The sequence below is a fragment of the Sturnira hondurensis genome, unplaced genomic scaffold (assembly GCF_014824575.4).
Source record: "Sturnira hondurensis isolate 20B ecotype Veracruz unplaced genomic scaffold, ASM1482457v3 Scaffold0003765, whole genome shotgun sequence".
In the NCBI taxonomy this organism is placed as follows: Eukaryota; Metazoa; Chordata; class Mammalia; order Chiroptera; family Phyllostomidae; genus Sturnira; species Sturnira hondurensis.
This window is the reverse complement of record NW_028076396.1, coordinates 19,367-39,764: the sequence shown is the minus strand read 5'-3', so window position 1 is coordinate 39,764 and position 20,398 is coordinate 19,367. Positions and strand designations below refer to the sequence as shown.

At 40.3% G+C, this 20,398-nt stretch overlaps 1 protein-coding gene across 1 annotated transcript; it reads left to right on the top strand.

The window, feature by feature from the left end:
* Positions 1-752: 752 nt before the first annotated feature.
* LOC118984683 (adhesion G protein-coupled receptor E2-like) lies at positions 753-19,233 on the top strand (the record flags this gene model as incomplete). Its single annotated transcript, XM_037042791.1, has 7 exons — positions 753-950; positions 1,226-1,461; positions 3,581-3,647; positions 4,058-4,149; positions 9,385-9,553; positions 9,639-9,749; positions 18,890-19,233. Coding segments are annotated over 7 exons (894 nt in total), but the record flags the coding sequence as incomplete, so codon positions are not given.
* Between the last annotated feature and the right edge of the window lie 1,165 nt (positions 19,234-20,398).

The following is a 20,398-nucleotide window of genomic DNA, read 5'->3' as shown; positions in this document are numbered from 1 at the left end:
TCCTGCAATTTTCTATGGATATTTTATACATACAGGGTGGGTCAAAAGTAGGCTTCCGGTTGTTTGTGTGGAAAATAATACAATATAATAAGTAGCAATAGAAGAATAAATGCTGTGTTTCAGGTACCCACAACCTATTTTGCAAACCTATTTTACCCTACCTTGTATAAAAGTAATGCAGGTACTTGTTCTTTGGTCTTCTTCTTCTCAAAGACTTGGTACTGTGTTTTTTTCACTGTTGTGCAAATTGTGTTTTATTTATTACATCTAAGAAACTTTCTATTCTAGCCTACAAAGAGACAGCTGATTACCTTTATTGCCACATACCATTTTGTTCTGTGAATGCACCATAAATCATACATGAAGGCCTCTCATAGAAGGCCTTGATCACCTCCTCATAAATAATGTTGCAATTATCTACACACAATTCATTCTTCTCACATGATAACATACAGCTTAGTCATGTCAAAAAGTGTAAAGAAAAAATAAACCCTGTGAATTCCAAGGATCAGTCTTGAGTGAGGATTCTCCTATACCTCAATTTTTCCAGCATCTGAATTAATCAGTTCAGAACCCTAGAAAATTCTAATATTTATAAGTATCTAAAATTTACCTAGTTCCACTTCTATTCCTAATTTTGTTGCACACCCCCTGCTCCCCCCCCACCACCAAAAAAAACTCTACAATGGTGGAAGGATCATTCTCCCAGAGCAGGAAAGTGTGACTGAGATTTCCTCTTTGCTGGGTCCCAGGAGGAGGATCCCGCCCTGGCTGTGATCACCCACTTGGGGCTGAGCCTCTCTCTGTTGTGCCTCCTCCTGGCGGCCCTCACCTTCCTGCTGTGCAAAGCCATCCAGAACACCAGCACCTCCCTCCACCTGCAGCTCTGCATCTGCCTCTTCCTGGCCCACCTGCTCTTCCTTACAGCCATCGACAGCACTAAGCACAAGGTACTGACCCTGTCCCAAATGACCCTCTGTCATAGAATATGGAATTTATGGGGCCATGCTGTGTTGGACAACTTAATAAAATGTCCTTGGATTCTAGGAAGGTTAGAGGGGTGAGTAGCCAATTTCACACTGACTGACCCAACTAGCAGGTACACTCTCTTTTGACAATTCCTTCAAATACAACAAAGGTTGTCCAAGTGGCAAGGTATAGGACAGGGCCTAGACCAATGCTCCCCACTGACAATTCCACCTGGTGACTCTAACTTCTCCCCCAGGTGCTATGTGCTATCATTGCTGGTGCCTTACACTACCTCTACCTGGCCTCCTTCACCTGGATGCTGCTGGAGGGCCTGCACCTCTTCCTCACTGCACGCAACCTGATGGTGGTCAACTACTCCAGTGTGAGCAGGTTCATGAAGAAGTTCATGTTCATTGTGGGCTATGGAGTCCCGACTGTCATTGTGGCCATTTCTGCAGCATCCAGGCCTCAACTTTATGGAACACCCACCCGGTAAATTTAAGTTCACACTGATCTTATCTTCACCACATGGCCAAGGCCAGCAGAGAACCTATGTAGCACTTTACTTTCACTAGAATATGGTAAACAGAGAAAAACACAGTCATCACCCAAAAACATCTTCCTGTTTTCATGATTGCATTCCTTGAAAGAAATGCTTTCAAGAACTTAAAATTTCATTGCTTTAAATATTAATTATATAGTATGTTAAATATATATTCATATAATGTTGATTGTATTATATTAAAAACTAATACTATCATAATAATGAAACATTAATGACTATAAGTTAATATATTATTAAAATAAATTAGCTGGCATACAGTTTGTTTATTTAATTTTCTAAATATCAACTGTATATTAATGACTCTATTATATTAACAAACATGATACATAATATTAATCCAATCTTATACAATAGTAAATGTATATTAATATAATATTCATTGCATTTAATGTTTGAAATCTTCTAGAAAGCAAAACTGTAAATGAAGGAATGGCATTGGTTGGTATAACTTACTTCTCTCCTTAGTTTAAAAAAGAAAAGGAGGAGGATTTAGAAAATGAAACTGTGATCACCAGAGCTAAGATTTACAGATCACTTCTGACATGCAATCATTGTTCTGAACAGTTTTCATGTATCAACCCAAGTCGTCCTCCCAACAACCTACTGGGGTAGAAACCAGTGTATGAGTTTTATGGATGACTAAACTGGGGCACAGAGATGACTGACATGGCCCAGATCACACAGTTGGTTGGTGGCAGAGCCAGGACCAAATCCAGACAGTGTGTCATTTACATATTCCTGTGCTGATAAAATTAATGTTTGCTGACATCAGAGGAGCCCTGGCAAGCTGATCCCCCTATATAACTTGCATCAAAGTCAGCAGATTTTATCTCCAAAAGACCACAAAGTAAATATTGCAGTTTTGTGGAGCATGTGATCTCTGTTGCAACTATTCACCCCGTCCTTGTAGCACAAGAGCCGCTGTAGACAATATGGAAAATGAATGAGTGCAACTGTGTTCCAGTAAAACACATTTACAGTCAGGTGGTGGCCCCACTGACCCACAGGGTGCAGTTTCCCAACACAGCCTCAGTAGTGTTCACGTTGAGCATCTGGTGGATCCATCTAACTCCATGGTCCTCACACCTCCCAACTCATTCACAAGCATCTCACTTGGGATCATTTCCAGTTCTATCATTTCTATCAGTGTGGCCGTGAGTTACTACGTTTTCTTAAGCATCACATGCCAACCTGTGATCACTTGAGTCTCACTGTTGTCATGAGGAATAAATTATGTAATGCACATGAGCCTGAATTACTCTCAGTTTATTGATATATTTTTATTATCATTTAGCATGTCCCCAAATTTTCTCACCTTCTCTACACCTGTTCATCCTTCACATCTCAGAATGAACACAATCAGTTCTCTCAGGGACCTTTCCCAACTACTTGAACCTCCTATACCACAGACTAGGCTATTGCTCCAGCTACCTGTTCTCATAGCTCCTCATATTTGATCACAAACTCATCACCTTGATTGCTCCTATTGTCTAATTGATGACCTTCCCACCCAGATGGGGCCTCTCTGAAAAATGAGACCAGTCTATCTTAATTACAATTGATACCTCAGGTCAATTGCAGGTGCTAATACAGAGGAGACAAAATATTTGTCCAATCAATTGTCAATTAATTTATTGATTAAATCTTGATTTTTCATTTAAAAATGTATATACTTTCTGCCAGCATATCTGAGGTCCAGGACTTAAAAAACCATTTGGGAAGCAAAAACTTGATAAATTTCAAGATAAGTAAACAGCCAGGACCATCACATATGTCAAGGGCACACCCAAAGTTTCAGTTATGAAAGACATATAAGATAAGGAGATCTATAGAACATTGTACCTATAATTAATAATACTGTACTATATACTTAAAATTTACTAAGAGGGTAGGTCTTTGCATAAGTATTTTTACCAAAAAAGCAATATTAATATTAATAATAAAGGAGGTAGAAAAAACTGTGGAAAGTGAAGGATATGTTAATTTATTCTTTGTTTATCCACAAAGGTGAATATGTTCTCCAAACACTTTCCATCTCTTTCCTAGATGCTGGCTCCACACACAACAGGGATTTGTATGGACCTTCCTTGGCCCTGTCTGCATCATCATCTCTGTGAGTAAAGGATGGCATCAGAGCATCGCTCCTGCTCAGCTGAGGGTCAATGAAAGAGCAGGTGTATAAAAGGGGTAACAGGCAGGATAAGCAAATATTCTGATTTTCCCAGGATCAAAGGGACTTACAGAAGGCAAAACTCTTAGTTTAAAATAAGGATGCAAAGATTCCCTGAGGCATTGGACTTTCAGTGCTGAAATGTGGAAATTCCTCTGTAAACTGCAACAACTGGAAGTTGGTCACTCTAGTTACAGGACAACAAGGACCAAGACTTACTGGATGGTTGGTCACTTTTTCTGACTGCTATGAAATGCAAAAGCTTCTTACCTGCTGAGTTAGGTGTTTGATGAGCTAGGGGCAAGCTATACAGATATAAAGTGTATTCATTAAGCTTCGTGGGGTTTCCACAGATTAACTTGGCTTTCTTTCTGATGACCATCTGGATTCTGAAAAACAAGCTCTCCTCCCTCAACAAGGATGTGTCCACCCTCCAGAACACGAGGTGAGATGGGTCAGAGGGGCACACCGCCCCACACAAAGCAGGGTCCAGGAGCAAAGCCCTATGGTTCCAAGCTCCTGGTATCCTTTCACAGGGATTCTGAGAGGACAGGAGGAGAAAGGCAGCCACCTCCCCTGGAAACATGCTCAGATACCATGCTTTGCTGTCAAAGTGCAAGCCAAAAATATTTTATTTCTGCATAAATCCAGTATGAAATTACCTCAGCTACAGAGAGGTTAACTTTGTTCTGTTAAAAGTGGATTGCTTCCATGGCCCTATGAAAAATATCCAAAGAACATTTACACATTTGTAAAAACTCTTAGGAAATCACCTACCTGTTCCCAGAACCCAGCACACACCTTCATGCCCACACCTTTGTGGAGGCTCTTCCCTCTGTCTTCTCCACTCCTACACCTGCTATAATCAGGTTCTTTATGTGTATACCACATCTTCTGAAAGGCTTGGGGTGTCCTTTGCTTTCCCCAACTTTGCACAGAATGAATAGCCTCTACTCTGAGCAAAACATACCTGTGGACAGTTCACAGAGAGAGAGAAGATAGGACCAGTACTGGATGGGATCCAGGCAGAGGTACCTCACGCATCACAAATATTATAAGTAACCATTTGTTTTCATCTTTCCATGAAACTGTAAGGTCTGTGAAAACAAAAATTGTGTTTTATATTTTTAAACCCAAGACCCAGCACAGATTCAGGTGCATAGAACATCTCCAGTAATGTCAGTTGAATGAAATTAGGGACATTCATGATATATCATGATTATTTTGAAGCCCACATTGAGAATTATTCCTACTTCAGTCCAAGTCAAAATGCAATCACAGTTTCTAATGGCATTTTTGTTTAGAGAATTATTGATTGTAAAAATCAAAATACGTCGCAAGTCAATCACATCTCCATGGGTGGAGATGAAAGTGGCCTTAATCTGTTATTCTGGGTGCACCATGGGCTTCACTTCTTCTCCTACCCAGGATGCTTACATTTAAAGCAATGGCCCAGCTCTTCATCTTGGGCTGCACATGGTGTCTGGGAATTCTGAAGGTGGACCCAGCTGCCCATGTCATGGGCTATCTCTTCATCATCATCAACAGCCTACAGGGCGTCTTCATCTTCCTGGTTTACTGTCTCCTCAGCCAGCAGGTACAACAGTCCCACTCCCACTCCGCACCCTTTCTATTCTCAGTCCTCTCAGTGAGCTGACTCAGAACATGCTTTGCCTCTGTAGGTCTGGGAGCAATACAGGCGGTGGTTGAAACAGATCAAGAAAACCAAAGTGGACTCTGAGAAGTACACCCTCTCCAGCATGGCCATGTCTGAAGCTTCCAAAGACAATGTGGTAGGTCCGTGTTGCTCTCAGAGCCCTTAACCAACTGATCCACTCAAGCAGCTCATGCCCATCACACTAGACAACCTGCATGTATACCAGAAAATGCCCTGGCACACCTCCCACTGCCCTCACTTGTGCACTCACTCCAAGGCATTTTCTTGTCATGGGTAGAGGTCTATCTGTATTTTCACTCACTGCATTTCTGTGCTCACCTTAACCTTGCAAATGATTGATTATCTTCTTGCTCCCCATGTGTGTAGAACACCCACTTTGCGTGATATGGGGCACGTGATTTTTAATCTTACTGAGTGAGAAAACACAAAACTTCCTCATAAGCAGAGAGAGAAGCTATGGTCAGCTCAACAAGTGGGAACTAGTGGTGTGAAGTTGTGACCCACAAAGTGCACAGTCACAGCACCACCTCTTGTCCCAAGTCATTTCAGGCTCCTCTCTATATGAATAATGACAAATGCATGATACATGTTATCACAACAGTCAAGGAAATAGGTGTTGGTTGGATTTCAGACTTTCCATCAGATTCTGCTACCACTTCTCATGTTTTCAACATACACAAATAATGCAAGCCAGGGTGGAGAATCACAAAGGGCTGAGGAGAGATCCTGGCAATGGCAATGAACATAGTACCTTCTGGTTAACAAAACCTTGTCTCATGCTTTTATTCACATGTTCTTCACATCTGCACTTGGAGATATGTATTACTATATTCCCACTTGGTAGGTGAAAAAAGTGGGACTCACGGGGTCTATATGAATTATATGAGGTTTTCAGACAATTCATTTATTTTTCTCCCAACTTTCATGAGCCCGCCAGGGTGCCTCCCAAGGTTTATGCATTTTTCTCTTTCACTTGTTTGTCCAACACTCTACCACTGCTCTTTCCAAAATTCTCCACTCCTAAAAAAGGCTCATTCCTTTAACTCCTCTTTCTAGCAAAGTTTCTACCAATCTCTTTCACAGCAAATGAACTCAGCAGGATGAAGCAAAGTCAACTCTGTGCTCTCAAAACACCAGGCACTTCACACCTGGTTCATTCTCTCCTCATGCAATTCTATTGCCACAGACAAAATGTGCTTCCGGGTAGCAAGCTAATCTTTCTTTTTCTTTTTATTTTCTTTTTAATTTATTTAATTATCGTTCAAGTACAGTTTTATGTTTTTTACTCCCACCCCAGCTCACCCTCCCAGTGCTCCTTAGATATCTCAGAAGAGCCCAACATGGCAATAAAAGAATTTATCTTTTTTTTTATTTTACCAACTTACTCCTTTTCAGGGTTTCTCATCTCTTTGAGTGGCATCTCCATTCATCTCATTGTACCAGTCAGGACCTGGAAAACCCTTACCATTATCCTCTCCCCTCCCCTGTTCTGTACCAGATCAGTTCATTGCTAAACCATGCTAGTATTTCTTTCTCAAGTCACAGATCTGCCGTGTTGACACCGACCCCAACACCTCCTTCCACACCTCCCTAAACTCAGCTGTCATCCTCACTTGGCTGGTCTCCCCCATCTACTCTTATCCTTCCTCCGGTAGTTGGTCACANTCAGTTTATTGATATATTTTTATTATCATTTAGCATGTCCCCAAATTTTCTCACCTTCTCTACACCTGTTCATCCTTCACATCTCAGAATGAACACAATCAGTTCTCTCAGGGACCTTTCCCAACTACTTGAACCTCCTATACCACAGACTAGGCTATTGCTCCAGCTACCTGTTCTCATAGCTCCTCATATTTGATCACAAACTCATCACCTTGATTGCTCCTATTGTCTAATTGATGACCTTCCCACCCAGATGGGGCCTCTCTGAAAAATGAGACCAGTCTATCTTAATTACAATTGATACCTCAGGTCAATTGCAGGTGCTAATACAGAGGAGACAAAATATTTGTCCAATCAATTGTCAATTAATTTATTGATTAAATCTTGATTTTTTATTTAAAAATGTATATACTTTCTGCCAGCATATCTGAGGTCCAGGACTTAAAAAACCATTTGGGAAGCAAAAACTTGATAAATTTCAAGATAAGTAAACAGCCAGGACCATCACATATGTCAAGGGCACACCCAAAGTTTCAGTTATGAAAGACATATAAGATAAGGAGATCTATAGAACATTGTACCTATAATTAATAATACTGTACTATATACTTAAAATTTACTAAGAGGGTAGGTCTTTGCATAAGTATTTTTACCAAAAAAGCAATATTAATATTAATAATAAAGGAGGTAGAAAAAACTGTGGAAAGTGAAGGATATGTTAATTTATTCTTTGTTTATCCACAAAGGTGAATATGTTCTCCAAACACTTTCCATCTCTTTCCTAGATGCTGGCTCCACACACAACAGGGATTTGTATGGACCTTCCTTGGCCCTGTCTGCATCATCATCTCTGTGAGTAAAGGATGGCATCAGAGCATCGCTCCTGCTCAGCTGAGGGTCAATGAAAGAGCAGGTGTATAAAAGGGGTAACAGGCAGGATAAGCAAATATTCTGATTTTCCCAGGATCAAAGGGACTTACAGAAGGCAAAACTCTTAGTTTAAAATAAGGATGCAAAGATTCCCTGAGGCATTGGACCTTCAGTGCTGAAATGTGGAAATTCCTCTGTAAACTGCAACAACTGGAAGTTGGTCACTCTAGTTACAGGACAACAAGGACCAAGACTTACTGGATGGTTGGTCACTTTTTCTGACTGCTATGAAATGCAAAAGCTTCTTACCTGCTGAGTTAGGTGTTTGATGAGCTAGGGGCAAGCTATACAGATATAAAGTGTATTCATTAAGCTTCGTGGGGTTTCCACAGATTAACTTGGCTTTCTTTCTGATGACCATCTGGATTCTGAAAAACAAGCTCTCCTCCTTCAACAAGGATGTGTCCACCCTCCAGAACACGAGGTGAGATGGGTCAGAGGGGCACACCGCCCCACACAAAGCAGGGTCCAGGAGCAAAGCCCTATGGTTCCAAGCTCCTGGTATCCTTTCACAGGGATTCTGAGAGGACAGGAGGAGAAAGGCAGCCACCTCCCCTGGAAACATGCTCAGATACCATGCTTTGCTGTCAAAGTGCAAGCCAAAAATATTTTATTTCTGCATAAATCCAGTATGAAATTACCTCAGCTACAGAGAGGTTAACTTTGTTCTGTTAAAAGTGGATTGCTTCCATGGCCCTATGAAAAATATCCAAAGAACATTTACACATTTGTAAAAACTCTTAGGAAATCACCTACCTGTTCCCAGAACCCAGCACACACCTTCATGCCCACACCTTTGTGGAGGCTCTTCCCTCTGTCTTCTCCACTCCTACACCTGCTATAATCAGGTTCTTTATGTGTATACCACATCTTCTGAAAGGCTTGGGGTGTCCTTTGCTTTCCCCAACTTTGCACAGAATGAATAGCCTCTACTCTGAGCAAAACATACCTGTGGACAGTTCACAGAGAGAGAGAAGATAGGACCAGTACTGGATGGGATCCAGGCAGAGGTACCTCACGCATCACAAATATTATAAGTAACCATTTGTTTTCATCTTTCCATGAAACTGTAAGGTCTGTGAAAACAAAAATTGTGTTTTATATTTTTAAACCCAAGACCCAGCACAGATTCAGGTGCATAGAACATCTCCAGTAATGTCAGTTGAATGAAATTAGGGACATTCATGATATATCATGATTATTTTGAAGCCCACATTGAGAATTATTCCTACTTCAGTCCAAGTCAAAATGCAATCACAGTTTCTAATGGCATTTTTGTTTAGAGAATTATTGATTGTAAAAATCAAAATACGTCGCAAGTCAATCACATCTCCATGGGTGGAGATGAAAGTGGCCTTAATCTGTTATTCTGGGTGCACCATGGGCTTCACTTCTTCTCCTACCCAGGATGCTTATATTTAAAGCAATGGCCCAGCTCTTCATCTTGGGCTGCACATGGTGTCTGGGAATTCTGAAGGTGGACCCAGCTGCCCATGTCATGGCCTATCTCTTCACCATCATCAACAGCCTGCAGGGCGTCTTCATCTTCCTGGTTTACTGTCTCCTCAGCCAGCAGGTACAACAGTCCCACTCCCACTCCGCACCCTTTCTATTCTCAGTCCTCTCAGTGAGCTGACTCAGAACATGCTTTGCCTCTGTAGGTCTGGGAGCAATACAGGCGGTGGTTGAAACAGATCAAGAAAACCAAAGTGGACTCTGAGAAGTACACCCTCTCCAGCATGGCCATGTCTGAAGCTTCCAAAGACAATGTGGTAGGTCCGTGTTGCTCTCAGAGCCCTTAACCAACTGATCCACTCAAGTAGCTCATGCCCATCACACTAGACAACCTGCATGTATAGCAGAAAATGTATAGCAGAAAATTCTCCTGTGAAACCATCTGGTCCAGGGCTTTTGTGTGATGGGAGATTTTTTATTACTGCTTCAATTTCACCTGCTGTTATTGATCTATTCAGGCTTTCTGCTTCTTCTTCACTGAGTTTTGAAAGATTATATTTTTCTGGAAATTTGTTCATTTTACCTAAGTTTTCAAATTCTTGGCATACAGTTCTTCATAGTAATTTCTTACAATCCTTTGTATTTCTGTGGTGTCAGTTGTAATCTCTCCTCTTTCATTTCTGATTGTGTTGATTTGGGTCCTCTCTCTTCTTTTCTTGATGAGCCTGCTTGAAGGCTTGTCTATTTTGTTTATCTTTTTAAAAAACCAGCTCCTGGATTTATTAATCCTTAGAATTGTGCTTTTAGTCTCTATGTTATTTAATTCTGCTCTGATCTTGGTTATTTCCTTCTTTCTACCTGCTCTGGGCTGACTTTGTTGTTGTTTCTCAAGTTCTTATAGGCATAGGGTTACATTGTTTGTCTGAAATGTTTCTATCTCTTTTAGGTAGGCCTGTATTGCTATGAACTTCCCTCTCAGGACTGCCTTTGCTGTGTTCCATAAGTTTTCAATTGTTGTGAGTTAATTTTTATTTGTTTCCAGAAACTTTTTGATTTCTTCCCTAATTTCACTCTTGACTCATTCGTTGTTTAATAGCATGCTATTCAATCTCCATGATTTTGGGTGTTTTGGGTTTTTTCCCTTGGAGATGCTTTCTAGCTTTGGTCCCTTGGGGTCGGAGAAAATGCATGGTATGATTTCAACTTTCTTGAATTTGTTGAGACTTGTTTTGAATTTGTTGAATTGAATTTGTTTTGTGTCCTATCAAGTGGTCTATTCTTGAAAATATTTAATGTGCATTTGAAAAGAATGTTTATTTAGCTTCTTTGGAGTGAAGGGTTCTATATATATCAGTTAAGTCCATTTCATCTAGGGCATTATTCAATGCCACAATATATTTGTTGATATTTTGTTTGGAATATCTGTCCATTTTTGACAGTGGGGTGCTAAAATCCCCTACTACACTTGTGTTGCTATCAATATCTTTCTTGAAGTCCTCTAAGATTTTTTGTATATATTTGGCTGCTCCTATGTTGGGTGCATATATATTTACAATGTTTATGTCTTCTTGGTGGATTCTTCCCTTAAGCATTATTTTTTTTTAAATATTTTATTTATTTATCTTTAGAGGGGAAGGGAAGGAGAGAGGGAGAGAAATATCAATGTATGGTTGCCTCTGCCGAGGGTACACAATGTATCATGTGTCCCCTGCTGGGAACTGGCCTGCAACCCAGGCATGTGCCCTGATTGGGAATTGAACCGCGATCCTCTGATTCGCAGGCCCCTGCTCAATCCACTGAGCTACAGCAGCCAGGGCCCCTTAAGCATTATTGAAGTGACCTTCTGGGTCTTTTATTATAACCCCTTTTTTGAAGTCTATTTTCTCTGATATGAGCATTGCTACCCCGGCTTTTTTTCCCTGTCCGTTTGCTTGAAAAATTTGTTTCTAGCCCTTCACCTTTAGTCTGTGTAGGTCTTTTGTCCTTAGGTGGGTCTCTTGTAGTCAGCAAATGTGTGGATCATGCTTTTTTATCCATTCAGCTATTCTGTGTCTTTTGATTGGAGCATTTAATTCATTTACTTTTAAGGTTATTGTTGATAGGTACTTATTCATTGTCATTTTTATACCTCTGTTTCTTATTGTATCTCTCTTTTCTTTCCTTTCCTTAGAGCAGACCTTTTAGTATTTCTTGCAAAGCTGGTTTGGTGGAGGTGTATTCTTTTAGACTTCTTTTGTCTTGGAAGCTCTTTATTTGGCCTTCTATCTTGATTGAGAGCCTTGCTAGGTAAAGTAGCCTTGGTTGTAGGCCTCTGGTTCTCATTACTTGGAATATTTCTTGCCATTCTCCTGTTTCTTGGAGTGTTTCCATTGAGAAGTCAGCAGCTAGCCTTATTGGGGTTCCCTTGTATGTTACTTCCTTTTTCTCCCTTGCTGCCTTTAAGATTCTCTCTTTGTCTTGGAATTTTGCCATTTCAATGATGATGTGTCTTGATGTGGGCCCCCTTTAGTTCCTCTTGATTGGGACTCTCCATGTTTCCTGGATTCATGTGACTTTTTCTCTCATCATATTAGGGAAGTTTTCCATCATTACTTTTTCAAATAGATTTTCTATCCCTTGCTCTTCTTCTCCTTCTGGTAATTCTATTATATTGATATTATTACATTTCATATTGTCTTGCATTTCTCTTAATCCCTCTTCATTCTTTCTAAGCCTCTTTTCCTTTTCTTGCTTATTCTGGGAGTTTTTTTCTACTTTGTCCTCCAACTCACTGATCTGATCTTCTTCATCAATCCTGCTTTTGATTCCTTCCACTGTGTTCTTCAGTTAACTAATTGCATTCTTCATTTCCTCTTAGCCTTTGTTGATACTTTCCATTTTCTTTTTCATGTTGATATAATTTGCAGTGAGTTTATTGTATTTTCCCTGTAGTTTCTGGTAATTCTCTGTGAGCTCATGGAGCTTCCTGATAACCATCACTTTTAACTCAATATCTGATAGTTGAGTTGCCTCTATTTTATTTAGCATCCTTTCTGAGGCTTCCTCCTTTTCTTTCATTTGGGGATTGTTTCTTTGTCTTTCCATTGTTTATGTGAGTCTTCTTGTTAGCTTCAGCTTCTTAAATCAATTTGTTCTGGCTTTCTGGGTTTATGGTGTGAACTTCTCTGGTAGAATACCTGTGAGATTCAGTAGAGTAGTCTCCTTGATCTCTTGAGCTCGCTGATCTTGGGCTGTCCTTTACGTTGGCTCTGTGTTTGTCTTTCTGTTTTGATTGTTTTGGGGTCTTTCTTTTGTGGGTTCTTCCCACCAGTTGGTTAACTGATGGTATTCTGTGCACCACCTCTTGTATTTTGTTGTGCTGGTGAGGGAAGGTTGTGTTGAAGCTAGTTCTTCCATGTGTACAAGGTTTTGAGGATTTTCTTTCACTCTTGTTCAGTTATTCATACTGGGTAGTTTCTCCACTATTATTTGTATTTTCAGGTAGGTCCTGGATTGGGGTTTGTGGGGTTTCCATTCTCTCCTTCACCTTCTTCTGTTATCATCTTTAGGTGGTTTCTTTATTGGTAGGCTTCCTCTTCCATTGGGTATTCTGGTGTTCACCACTTCCACCTACTCTTATTTGTGATCAGTTGGAGGGGAAGGAAAAATGGTTGATGACAGCACAAGAGTATTTTATGATATTGACAGTAGCAGCCTGTAGAGAAGAGATAGGAGGTCCTTTGGCTGTGTATAGTGTTAACTGTGATCTTCCACCCAACTATCCACTTTTACGAAAGGAGGGAAAGAAGATAGGACTCTTGTTGTGGAGGGAAGGAATGTGAGTTGGATCTAGAAATCAGTGTGGTTGTGGGAGGTCAGATTCTGAGGTAAGGTGAGAGTAAAGGATAGTAAATAGGTGTAGTGTGTGAGAGAATAGAGTTAACCACTACAGTAATAGAGTTCAGGAAACTTTGAAGTGGGCTAAGATCTGGGAGGGGTGTTATATGGAACAGCTGTTATTTACAATAATATTAGACCGACAATCATATGACAGAATCTATGTGATTTGGATAACAAGAATAGGGGGTATAGAACTTTGAGTAGTGTGCTAAAGGGACACAAGTGACATGAAGGACAATAAATTAGCAATACACTGTGAAAGAGAGAATAGGGAAACCTGTCAAATGATACAATATAACCAGCCAAGCAAAGTAGACTATACAGAAAGAAGAAGAATATAAAAATATTATTAAAATAAAAGATGTGAGAATAATGAAAAATAATACTACAAATATTGAGTAATTTGCAGTTTCTCTGCAATAGCAAAGTGAAATTTGTCTCACTGTCTCACCTGTTGGGATGCCCCCTCTTTGGGTCCAGCTGTGGTCCTTTCACAGTTCCAGATTTTTTTGTCTCACTTGTGGGTATTCAAAAGAAAAAAAAAGCAGGAGAAGGGAGGAAGAAGAGATAAAGTTGGAAATAAAGGAAGGAATAAAACAAGAAAGAAGGAAAGAGAGGAAAAAGGCAACAAAAGATAAAACAAAAATAAAAGATTACTTTAAAAAAAAACCTCTTGTTCATAGCAGCACAATTTACGATAGCCAAGAGTTGGAAGCAACCTAGATGCCCATCGGTAAATGACTGGATCAAAAAACTATGGTACATTTACACAATGGAATTCTACGCTGCAGACAGGAAAAAGGAGCTCCTACCTTTTGCAGCATCATGGATGGAACTGGAGAGCATCATGCTGAGCAAAATAAACCAGGCGGTGAAAGACAAATACCATATGATCTCACCTTTAACAGGAAGCTAAACAACAAAACAAACAAGCAAGCAAAATATGACCAATGACACTCAAATACAGAACAGGCTGACGAGGTCCAGAGGGCAGAGGGGAGAGAATCATAGGGGAAAAGGGGAGGGACTCACATGAATAAGTATAAAGGACACATGGATAATAATTAAGGTAGGGGGCGGAAATGGGAGGGAGGTGGGGAGCACTGGGGGGGGCAGGGCTGGAAATATAAAACAGAAAACTATACTTGAATAAGAACTAAATTTTAAAAAAATCACCTCTTGTTGGTTTCAAACTGGCCAAACTGGTTTTTCTGGTCTTGCTGGCTTCAGCAGGCTAAGGGGAGATTAGTATAGCTTTTCTCCCTTCCCAATGTGTACTCAGCCAGTTTTGCACACACTCCATCTAGAGCTAGTCTGGCACCACTCCTCAGCACCTCTGGTGTGGGATTCAGGTTTTTCTCAGAGGCTCTTTCCTCACGATTACCACTGTGGGCTGGGGTGTGGGCACACACGCAGGCACATGCAGTTGGCCAGGCTGCCTCAATCCCTTCCCAGTGCTATGGGGGTTCAGAGGGTCTTTCCCGCAGCTTCCCACAGCCTCCCGAAGGCAACCTTCGGGAGGGGAGTAGGCCTAGCAGCTGTTGCCAGAGAATTCCCCAAACAGTTTTTCTTTTTGAAAAATTCCTCCTACTCAAGCCTGCCACTCCGTACAGCCCAATTCGCCATCCAGACTGGTGGCTATGGGGGGTCAGTGCATGTCACTTCGAGACTCTCAACTCTCTGAGCCGGTGCCCACAAACTCCACAGGTGATCACAGCCTCTGTATGTTTGCCTCTTTGTCCTTACTCCCCTCTCTGCAACTTCAAGCAACCAGGTCTCTCCCAGGGTTGCTTAAACCTTGTTCGGCCAGGGAGGGAGGGAGCAGTTGTTCTGGCTCTCTCCCAAGGACTTTGTGGCAGGCCCATCACTCCCAAGGAGTCTGTGGTAGACCCAGCACTGGTGCCAGGCACCGGCCTGGGGCTACAGCCACCCTGGTCCCAAACTGGTCCCTGGGACCTTATTGTCCTGAAGCACTCTCCTTACTGTCTTGTTTTTTAGTGTCTGCTACAATTTTTAGTCTCTTATTTTCATATATGCTGGGGTACTGCTGGCTGTTTGCTCCGTTCCTCCATAGACTGACTAGGTTTTTCTCCCATGTGTATGGGGAAGTGGAATCTGCTCCCTCCTACTCCATCGCCATCTTCCTTCCTCCCTAATCTTTTTATTACATTTTGCTTCCCAACATTCTTGACTTCCCCATTACTTTATTATTCATACATTCTCTCTCTGATCCTTTCACATCCCACCTTCTCAATAGCATCCTTTCCACCTTTATTGCCACGTGGGAAATCTCTATCTTATTGAAAATTACTAAAGTTATACATTTTATTTCTCCCTCTTCTTCTTCACACAATCAAAACTGTGATTTATCTCCACCATTCCTGCTTTCTTTTAAGCCTGTGATCTTCATATCACTGGATAAAATAAATATTGTTTGTCCTCCTATTACTGGAAAACCCCTGGTTCTTCTCACCAACACGGTAAAGAATTACAGGTCAGTGAGCCTATTAGCATGTATGCAAAGTTTATTAGTGCTAAATTCTAGTGGGAAAGCCAGAGCAAAGGTGTCAAAAACTGGGTATGCAGAGATTGAGTGACTGGCACCTGGGTGTCCAGAGGTCAGGTGTCCAGGGGCCAGGTGGCCAAAAAGGGTTGAGTCCTTTGTTCTTAAGGCTTATATAATTGGTGGGGTTGGGGTGAGGGAATTTCATTTCTATCGGTGGGTAAAAGTGGTTGCAGTTTTCTGTGACTGCCCAAATGTAGGTAGGGATGGGGGCTTGTTAGTCTGAATCTTTATCTTGATCTAGACTCTATTTGTCCCTTTTGTAAGTGACAGGAGGCAGACAATTCATTAAAGTTATTTTAGAGGTTTTGGGGGGCACTGTAGTTCCCCTCCCCTTAGCCCTTCTAAGACTTGGGATGCATACACAGTCTCAAGGTTTTCCTTTTGCCAGTTAGTGGAGATTATAGAAAGAGACTTACAAGGGCTCCCCTCTGCGTTATCATAGTTTACTTGTGTTGTTCAGAATGCCTGGCAGCCTTATTGGACCAGGCTCAGGATCACTGGATTAATGGGTGAGACACATCTTCCTTTGCTTTTAGCCACCTGTGTTAAGTTCTTTGTTAGATTGCAGTAGTGAGGGCCCTGCCTTTTATTTCCCCTCTGGCCACTCATTTCACTGTAACAGTCACTACTTTTTGTATGTTGTGGTTACTGCCTCCACCATGAAACTTCTCTTTTGACCCTAGCTCCTACATCACAACATCCCTAGCATTCACCCTCTCTGAATAAGCTTTCTCCATCTTCTTTAGATTCCATTTATTCTACCTAACTTTGTTTTAGTAGCACTTCCATTACCACCTTATAGCCTCCTTATAGACAATCTTGTCTACAAGGCATAGCATTCAATGAACCACACAGAAGGAAATGATGGCCAAATATATTTCTGTAGCTCTGAATTACCTATGATCCCCAGGCACACTCTTCCAAATTGCCTGCTTGACATCTCTACTTAGATATCTCAGAAGAGCCCAACATGGCAATAAAAGAATTTATCTTTTTTTTTCATTTTACCAACTTACTCCTTTTCAGGGTTTCTCATCTCTTTGAGTGGCATCTCCATTCATCTCATTGTACCAGTCAGGACCTGGAAAACCCTTACCATTATCCTCTCTCCTCCCCTGTTCTGCACCAGATCAGTTCATTGCTAAACCATGCTAGTATTTCTTTCTCAAGTCACAGATCTGTCGTGTTGACACCGACCCCAACACCTCCTTCCACACCTCACTAAACTCAGCTGTCATCCTCGCTTGGCTGGTCTCCCCCATCTACTCTTATCCTTCCTCTGGTAGTTGGTCACATAAAACTCAGTTATCCTCACAAAAGAAATCTTTGATATACTACTATGTAGCATAAAAGTCCCTAAAATGGTTCCCCAGTTCTACTAGAAGATAAAATATATGTGTTCCAATTTCCTCTACATCCTCATCAAAACTTGTAGTTAGTTAGGGTTTTTTTAACCCTAACCTGGGGACATGCTTATTGATTTTACAGAGAGGGAAAAGGAAGGAGAAAAAGAGGGAGAGAAATATCATTGTGAGAAAGAAACATGGATCAGTTGCCTCTCTCATATGTCCCAACCAGAGGTCGAACCCACAACTTATTGGCTTACGGGATAACACTTCAATCAACTGAGCCACACCAGCCAGAGCTCATTTGGATTTTAATACCTTAGTGCACGTAAATGCTTTTTTATTAGGCTTTTGATCTGTGTTTCCCTAATGTCTAATAATGTTGAACATCATTTCACATGGTTATTAGACTTTTGCGTACCTTCTTTGGCGAAATATCCATTTAAAGTCTTTTGTTATTTTCATTTGAGTCATTTATCTTTATTGATAAGTTATAAAAATTCTACATATATTGTGGACACAAGTCCCTTGTCAGACATATGATTTTTTAATTTTTTTCTTTCATTCTGCTGATTGATTTTTCATATCATTGATAGTGACCATTGATACACAAAAGTTCTTCAAATTGGTAAAGTCCAATTTATCCTGTTTTGTTTATTTGCACTGTTGATATTATATTTGAACAACTGCTTAATACCTATAAAATTAATACATGTTTTCTTTCTAAACACTTACAGTTTTAGTTATTATATTTAGATATATAATTTATTTGGAATTAATTTCTAAAAATTGTTTGAGGTTTTAATATGGTGTGAGGTGCATTCTTTTTTTTAAAGATTTTATTTATTTTTAAAGACGGTGATGGGAGAGAGAGAGGGAGAGAAACATCAATCTGTGGTCGCCTCTCACATGCTTCCTACTGGGGACCTGGCCTGCAACCCAGGCATGTGCCCTAGACTGGGAATTGAACCGGCAACCCTTTGGTTCAATCCACTGAGCTATGCCAGCCAGGGCTTAATTGTCTATTTTTATTGTTGTTCAAGCACAGTTGTCTCCACTTCCCCCGCCCCATCACCCTTGCATCCGCTCCTTCCCCTCCCACCCTCGATCCTACCCACCTTTGGCTTTCTCCATGGGTCCTTTATACTTGTTCCTTGACAATCCTTCCTCTTCTTCTTTTTACATTTGGATATCCAGATGTCCCATCATCACATATTGAAAAATTGTTCTTATCATCAATGAATTGTACTGGCATGTTTATGAAAACTAATTCATCATAAATAAAAGGTTTTATTTTTGGACATTTAACCTTCCATCATATCTTGATTACTACAGTTTGAAACTGGGGCACCAACTCTAAAAATTTGTTCTTCTTTTGCAAGATTGTTTCTGCTATTCTAGACCCTTTGAAGTCCCATATAAATTTTAAGATGTGTTTATCAATCTCTGAGGAAAATTTACCAGAGATATTGATAAGGATTGTGTTGACTCAGTAGATCACTATGGAGGTACTGCCAGTGTAACTATATTAAATCCTCTGATCCCTGAACATGCAATATTTTTTCCATTTCTTTAGTTTCTTTGATGTCTTTTGACAATGTTTTCTAGTTTCATAGTACAAGTCCTACGTTTTAAAACGATATCATTTTTACCTCTTCCTTCTCAGGAAAATAAAATTAACAACTAAACCAGATGATTCTGTCTCCTGGAAAATGAGGAAGACACTGAGCTGTCATCCTTTGGACAAAGAGTACAGAAAATACTTTTGTGTCTGTTACAAATAACTAATCCATCATGGGAGAGAGCATGCACAAAATGTTTGACACTCAACTGCTAGAGAATTGGGATTTTTCTGGTCCACACAGCATGCTCAACTCACTCCCAGAACAGTCAGGGAGCTAGGACCCAATTCCTCGGTTGTCCTGGGTTAAGCCCTGAACTTCAACCAGTTTTTCTACAAAAATGTTCCTCAAGTATAACAAGGAAAATCATCCTCAAACATATTTCTTATGACAGCATAAAAAAGGAAAATAATGTTCAGTCAAATACCTGTATTTGGTCTCCCTACCTACATGTCTTCTTTACTCTTCATGTCTACAGACTTACTGATTTTCCACTAAAAAAATAGTTTTGTTACAATTTGCTTCACAGAGATCCCAGTTCCTGATTTCACTGAGCTTAATGAAAAAAAAAAAAGAGTAAAATCAATAGAGTCTCTACATCCTTACATTTTACAAACGGAGCTTGGAAAAGGCATATATTCCTACAGCACATCATGTAAGAGGTATTTATACATATTATTTCATCCAAAGCATGTGATCTAGGCAAGATCTAATTCCAGAGCAATTACACCTGAAAGAAATTTCCTGTAGGTTTTCACAGACCACATTTGTGTAATCTGAACACCATAGAAAATGACTGATACCACCATATAAGTGGTTATAACATTAAAAACATTCATGAGTCCATAGTGATACCTAAAAATATCAGCCAATGATTGTAAAAGACAAGGTAGAAGTAGAAAGTTATGATTTTTCAATACTGAGTAAATGGCACTAAACACAATGTGAAAGTTATTGGAGAACAGGCTAGTCCTACAGTGCCAAAAAAAGACACCTCACAGATTACTGATTAATTACAAGGGCCAAAGTGCACATTTACCATAGGGAGATCTGAACTTAATGATCAGCTTCACATTGTCAATAATGGGAAACCTGACTTTATATATCTCCTGATAAGACATGAAGTTACAACATCCCATGTGTGGTAAATAATGAATTATGTGCAAATCAGTCTACCCTAAGTCTAACCCAGCCTTTCAAAGTCATTCACTGCTGGGTTGTCTATGGCTCCTTTCATACTACAATGTCAGAGCTGAGTAGTTGTGAAAGACACTGCAAGGCCACAAAACCAGAAAAATATTTACTAACTAGCCTATTATAGAAAAAGCTTGCCGAGATCTGTTCTTTCAGACCTAAGTATCAGTATACATGGAATATAGGGAACAGAATAAGAACTTAACTGACATCATGAGGAAGCAATCAGGCAAATCAAGAATATAGCGCATTCAACAAGCCAGGTGATCTGGACACTTCTACAGTCAGTATCATTTTAAAAAATAGTTACTATCACTTGAAAAAGTGATTACAGGCTATTCTACAAAACAGACAAAAGC